Source organism: Etheostoma cragini, chromosome 13 (assembly GCF_013103735.1).
Source record: "Etheostoma cragini isolate CJK2018 chromosome 13, CSU_Ecrag_1.0, whole genome shotgun sequence".
NCBI lineage: Eukaryota > Metazoa > Chordata > Actinopteri > Perciformes > Percidae > Etheostoma > Etheostoma cragini.
Window position 1 is genome coordinate 10,226,055 of NC_048419.1, and position 6,830 is coordinate 10,232,884.

At 37.9% G+C, this 6,830-nt stretch overlaps 1 protein-coding gene across 1 annotated transcript; it reads left to right on the forward strand.

Annotated features, from left to right (window-relative positions):
* The first annotated feature begins 863 nt into the window (after positions 1–863).
* Positions 864–5,911, forward strand: mpzl2b (myelin protein zero-like 2b). Its single transcript, XM_034889572.1, has 4 exons — positions 864–1,096; positions 4,049–4,218; positions 4,609–4,819; positions 5,251–5,911. The coding sequence occupies exons 1-4, from the start codon at positions 1,036–1,038 to the stop codon at positions 5,421–5,423; spliced, it is 615 nt and encodes a 204-aa protein (XP_034745463.1). The 5' UTR covers positions 864–1,035; the 3' UTR covers positions 5,424–5,911.
* Positions 5,912–6,830: the final 919 nt, after the last annotated feature.

The following is a 6,830-nucleotide window of genomic DNA, read 5'->3' on the forward strand; positions in this document are numbered from 1 at the left end:
CAGTTCTTACCATCCTTCTGTTCTTTGTTGTAACACATTCTCTTATAAGAAGGAATTAATGTTCTCTTAAAGATGATCTTGCTTGTGACCCGTGAAACAGGTTATCTGTGTCATGCCCAAGAGCACTACAACAGGTTGCATGCTTGCCTGACCCTGCAGTATGCATTTGTATGGCTGTTTGTTTACACCAAGCACTGTTTTGTAATTTCTACATGCTTCCAGCTTACAATTGCTACTGTCTGAAACGTGTTAATGCCAGGGGAAGCATAACGTGAACTTGTCATAAAAGAGTGGAAACTGTATGGAAACTTTAAAAATAAAATTAACTTTGTGTAAAATATTTGCATGTTTATAGTAGGCTAGGCTATTTTAATGAGATGGACAATTTCATTAAAAAAATGTAACAAGGTAATTGAACTTTCTTTTGAAAAAAAACTGTATCACATACAAATGTTTTCCAAGCAACATATATGTATTTATTTGTCTTTAAAAAAGTATTTACTCAGAGATAAACAGTAAATAATAATTAATTAGAAATGGGCAGAACTATGTCATATGCAGGTGTGTAGAAAAGTAACAAAATGAAATGGCCAAGGTTTCAGACGTAGATGTATTTCAGTGACACAAACATTGACCTGTATAAATCTTGAAATATTTTTCTGCTGCTTACCATGATACAACATGCAAACACTATTGCTATCACAAAGTACACATTTTTAGACACATTTTCCACGATTGTCCATCTTTGATTCCACACATTGGCGCTTGAACCATCGGCTCTTAATGTGAGTACCTGATTTTGTTTGTGATTCGATACTGTGTCCACGAGGTGGCACCAGTCAGAAGAAAATTAATTCTAGTAAACACCGCCCATCAGGTGTGTACGCAGGGTGACACACATTTTCACCACCGAAGAGAAGATTCACAAAAAAGGCTCTTTTTTGCGGGGACGTCTGCGTTCATGAACCCGTTAAATAACTGTACATGAAGGGACTTTTACAGAGGAATTAACCGGCTGCAGTTAAGGCAGTATACATGTTTTATCCCATGTATCGGATATGGCTTCTGCCTCTCCTGGGAGGATTCCTGGTGCCAGGTGAGTTTAACCAACTTCCTGGATTGGGCTGCTTTATCGCTTCCTCAGACAAAACCCAAGTTAAGATTGCTTTTCGGAGTAAGAAGCCTAATTGTGACCACTAAGAAGTCTGTAAGGTCTTGTTGAGTTTCAGTTGGCCCTGTCTGATGGATACTTTTACCAGTGAGTAGGCTAAAACCTACAGGTAAAAACAGCCTACTGAGTACTGTGTACTAAACTCAAACTTAGGCCTATTATGTAATGTTACCAAATTTACATACACAATGAAGGCCTGGATGTGTGTCACAAGTTTATCTTCAAACCATTGTGTCACAACTCCTTTCGATACACATATATGTATTTTAGTTACAATATATCATCTACTCATAATAACTGGCTATCACTAACAGTGACTGCAGATACAATTCATCTACAGATTAGCAGCATGCTAAACTTGAATATGGATATTTGATGCTCACAATTTAAATGTACAATTGCTGCTGAATTAATTCCAGAAAGTAAAGGCATGCAAACTTGACATAAGATGGATGACTAGTTTGGCACAGAGACATATAGTATGTTGGCTTTGATAAGATCTCTTTCTGTGGTGTTTACATCCAATTTAGTTTTTCTCAGATATTCTACAAGTTTTGAATAAAAAGGTCAGGACAAGCAGGCTTGGGACCTCCTGGTTGGGTGTTCTGGGCTTTGGTGTGGTGGGGATGTCTGTTTATATGTTTGAATGTTGGCTCTCCTTTAGCTGGAACTACAAATGAGTCTATGGCAGAAATGATAGACTTGTAAACTTGTAGTAGAAGTGAGTAAGTCGTAAACCATCTACCATGAGAGTGCTTCTCTAGATATCTGGTCCTAGTTGGAGTGCAGGCTGACTGTTAAGGCGTCACAAGGGCACGGATAGATAACATGGAGCAGGCTTTGTAACAAAAGTAATCGTTCCTATGTCCCCAGGGTCATAACATGGAAGAGCTGAAACTAAACAGTAGCCTACTTTCTAAGTAACACAGACCTGTTTGTAGAGCTGGGCCATATGGAGAAAATCAAATATCACAATATTTTTGATCAAATACATCATTGTAAATATTGCACAATGTTGTAGGGTTGACTATTGGTGCTTTAACAAATTATTTACACAATGAGATTTTAGATAAATAATCATCAGTAATGTGAATATAATTCTAATAATAAGACCAATAAGCAAATAGCTAGTACGGTCTAGTAATGTCACAAAAATACATCACTTTTCTTTAAAACAGCCTTTAAAGCCAGAAAAAGACAACGTGTGTCATATAACTATACTACATTATCCAAAATTTAGGATAGTCGATGTCTAGGCTCACATATCGATGTCGATAGAATATTGATACTGTATATGGCAGCACTCACCTGCAATGTCTAAGGTTGGAAAGCTTAATGGTGTTAGTTCAGTTGAAAAAAAATTGTTTACATTGTGTCTGCAAAACATCTGTTTATTATTTAGGTGTTTGTATTTAAGAACAAAATGTCATGTGAAGAGGCTTCCTGTATGGATTTAGCTAGAGGTATTGGATGTACTTGTACTAGAAGTCAGCTCTAAAATAATCACAAACAACACACCTGTTTAAATTAACTGTATGGTTTGCAAGCAACTGTTGCATATTGCTGCCAATCTTGGTTTTAATCCTTTTAAAATGTAGCATTTGTTCTTTGTCTTCCAGTTTGGTAAAATAGCAGACACATTCTAATCTATTTTTCCGGCTGGCGCTGCACATGTAAACAAAGTCAAAAAGCACTGCTCTGGTTTATCCTGGTGGAAAGACAGGGCTTAGACCAACTGCCATGCTTTGCTTGTTTGAAAGCCATGATGTCTGTCTCTTTCTCATGGTTGGGCCAGATTTTTCTAGGAGGGCAAAGCAGAGAAAGGGGAGGTTACCTTGCTCCTTATGAGGTCGTAAAGAGCAGATTCCAGATCGGCCCATCTGAGCTTTCATTTTCTCAAAGGCAGAGCAGAAAACCCAGGGCTCAGTTTATACCTATCACCATTTCTAGCCACTGGGGGACCATTGGCAGGCTGGGGGGAACTCATATTAATGTTAAAAAACCTCATAAAGTGGAATTTTCATGCCATGGGACCTTTAATCTTCTTCTACAGTCCAGGATTACAGAACATTCTTGGCTTCTCCTTTGCAATTTATTAGAAGTAATGCTTTAATCCACAGGAAGAGTCCGCAGGTCTGAGCTAAATCTGCATCACTGTGGCTGACAGTGTGATGCAGATTTAGCGCAAATATTGAGCTAAATCAAGGAGGCGAACAATTGTCAGTATACTTTGCTTCAAGTAAAACATGATGGAAATTGTTCATTTGGTGTTCCCTAAGATGTATTATTGAACAGATGTTAAATAACAAACATCCAAACCGGTTGTTTTTCAGAAAACATTAGTTGTGTATTTATCTTTAAAGGGAGAACCCATGTGACCCACTGAACTTGTACACACATGCAATCATTAACCCATAGTAGGCAAAGTAACTACTATATTATTTGGATTACCTGCTCTCTTGTTTGCTGTTCCAAAGCACTGAAGTCTAACAGAGAAGTAGAAAACCACCTCTTCCAATCTCAAGCAGGGGCTGTAGAAAAGATTGTGGGCAGTTATCGTCACAAGAAATGGACTCACAGTTTATACAAACAATGAACACCCGATATCTGAGGCTTACTTTGTCCCTTTGCTCTCAACTGTCAAGGACGTTTCTTTGTTAAATAAGCAGTGAGAACTATGTTTGGTGCAAACAGCTCTGCTCTTGTTTGGATGGTTTAATGAAATGCTCTAAAACTGAGGCACTTTACTGTAACCTGTGTTCTATGAATGAGTCATGAGTCAGTAATGGAGGTTTGTGTGTAATGACGGTGTGTAAGGTCAGCGGAAGGTGAAGGTAATGATGAGTGTTGTTTCTAACTTGCTTGTCTTTGTTACAGGGGTGCGACACGTCAGTGGAATAGATATTTACACTCCGAAAGAAGTGGAGGCGGTCAATGGCACAGATGTGAAACTGAAGTGTACTTTCACTTCTACTCACCCAGTGTCGATTCAGTCCGTCACAGTGTCCTGGAACTTCCGAGCCATAAATTCAGGATTGGAAGAATCGGTGTGTAGAAACTGTGTTTTTATGAAAGTGCTTCAAATCTGCTTTAATAATGTTATTATAATTTTTTCAATCCAATTTCTGATTTTTATAGGTTAGTAAAAATGTATAAGTCTGACATTTTCAGATAAATTACATATTTGTTTAATTTTCATCCATTCTCATCAACAATAGTCACTCTATATATTTTCCCTCTTTTAACAGCTCTCAGTCTAAAAATGTTGATGGCTCTTATGCAAATAGAGGAAGCAACCCACCGGAAACAATCAGAAAAAATAGCTTGCGAATGTCAAAAGCAGATCATACGAGCCATTGACTTTTTTCATGCTTGCTAGTTTGTTGGGACTTTTACACTCTTTGCAATGTTGGTGTGTGTGTTTGTGTCTGTATCAGGTGTTTTACTACCAGGACGTAGCATACCCTCCCACGCAAGGGCGTTTTAAAGATCAGGCGGTGTGGTCGGGAGATATTCTGAGACGGGATGTTTCCATCACCCTGCTCAATGTGCCTTCGACCTTTAATGGCACCTACATCTGTCAGGTGCGCAACCGTCCAGATGTGCACGGCAGCAATGGAGAGATCTTCCTCAGAGTCGTCAACAAAGGTCAGACTGGTAGCACTGGACGTTTGGAAGAAATGTCTTTCACATTTTATCAGCATCAAATGTACTACAGTGAGAGAAAGGTCTAAAGGAGCCTCTTGAAAATAAGATGCAAAATCTCAAGGGGTTATTCCCAATAAAAAGAATTTAAATTAAATGTTGGCAAAGCCTTTATTTTACTTTTGCCTTTTAGTCATTGCCATCAGTTTTTCAACATGTATTTCAAATGTGGTAGTTTCCACTGTCTTACTCAGGCCTTTCTACAGGGAGAGCCTGTGTCTGGCTGAAGAGCACTTTGAATACCCACAGTGTGTTAAATCATTGGGTTTTATTTTGCATTATTATGGTATCCCTATTTTGTTCTCCGAAACTTCCCAACAGGCAGCACTTATTTTCCCTCACTCTTATCACTTTCTGGGTCTTGTTGCTTCTAGTTTCGTTGTCTGAGATCAGCATCCTGGCAGCGGCAGCTGGAGGCGCCTGTGCTGTAATTCTGATCCTCCTCTGTATCTTCGTGGCGGTGAAGATCTACAGAAGAAAACACATGGAACTTGACACTGACATGCAACCGCGGGAACATGTGCGGAAGGACCCAACTGTGTTGTGAGGGCCAGACAGCCAAAGCTCCTCTTCTTTTCATGTGGAGTCTGATTGACTGTTTGTGTCCACTCTGCTGAAAAAGACAAATGAAATTTTTAGGGTAATTTTTATACCCTTTTTATATGTTTTTTTTACCAAAAGTTGCCAGTAATGTAATTACTAAGGTAATTTTATTGAGAGTTTTAAAACTGTAGAGTAAGAGATAGTAGAAGACCTTCCGATAGTACTATGGAGGGCCTTTTCTAGAGCCCGACCAATTTTTAAGGTCGATGCCGGAAAAAATATTTGATTATTAAAAAATCCGATGTTCCGATATATCGGCTGATTTAAATATATTTTTTATAAATCCAGAAACGCGTAAAAAAACAAACAGATATCCCTAACATTAGTTATTTGCAGTTATTTATGAGTTCTCACTAAAATAATATGATAATAATTTCTTTTATTGTAACAACAGAACAGAGGAACATCAAAATATTATAAAGTTCTGATAAATAAAATGTATGAAAATACAAACTTAAGATAAGAAACTTAAAGTCCTTTGAACAAAAACACAATAACAAAAAATGAATCAGTGTAGCAAACAGGGATGTCGTACAGCACCCTCTGGTGGACAAATTGTGCAACATTCATAACATGGTTGACCGTCCGTTTTATTTTATTTTTTAAATATTAATTTATCAGAATAATTAATTTGCCATTACAAATGATTCTGATGAAAGAATATTTAAAAAAAATCTGTCATTATTAATGCCGATAACGATAGATCAGGAAATGCCTAATATCGGCCGATAATATCGGCCCGCCGATAATATCGGCCCGGCGATGTATCGGTCGGACTCTAGCCTTTTCTAACTGCATGGTCAATTCACAGCTGTAGTGCTGACTGCACCAAATTTGATCCTTTTATGTAATCATGGAATTTCTTTTAGATATCTATTAGTTCTGAACAGACTTTGTGATAAGAACTATCTAAAATGAAAGAAGCCATATTTGGGAACAATTTGTTTGACGTGCACTTTGATGTTTCAGTTTGGCCCATGGCCCATCGACTGACGTGGAAGGGGCGGGACCTATACTGCGATGATGTTGATGGTGATGATTCACACTTGATTGATAAGAATGGTCATTCATCAGCCTTTTTTCTTTCATTAAGGTGATTTAAAAATTTAGATGATGTGTTTTTATTGTACAGAATTTAGTGACAATATGGTCACTAATTTACACCATACATTCCTGTCCATGTTAAGAGTACTCCCCTGATTTAGCATTGCTTTAAAAACAATATTGTCAGACTCACGATGGACAGTTTTAAAAAAACAACAACATCAAAATCGATTGCATACATCCTTTTTGTCACAATCTGCCGCTTAAATTATTATCCACAATGCAAGTCAACTGCCGACAGTTTGGG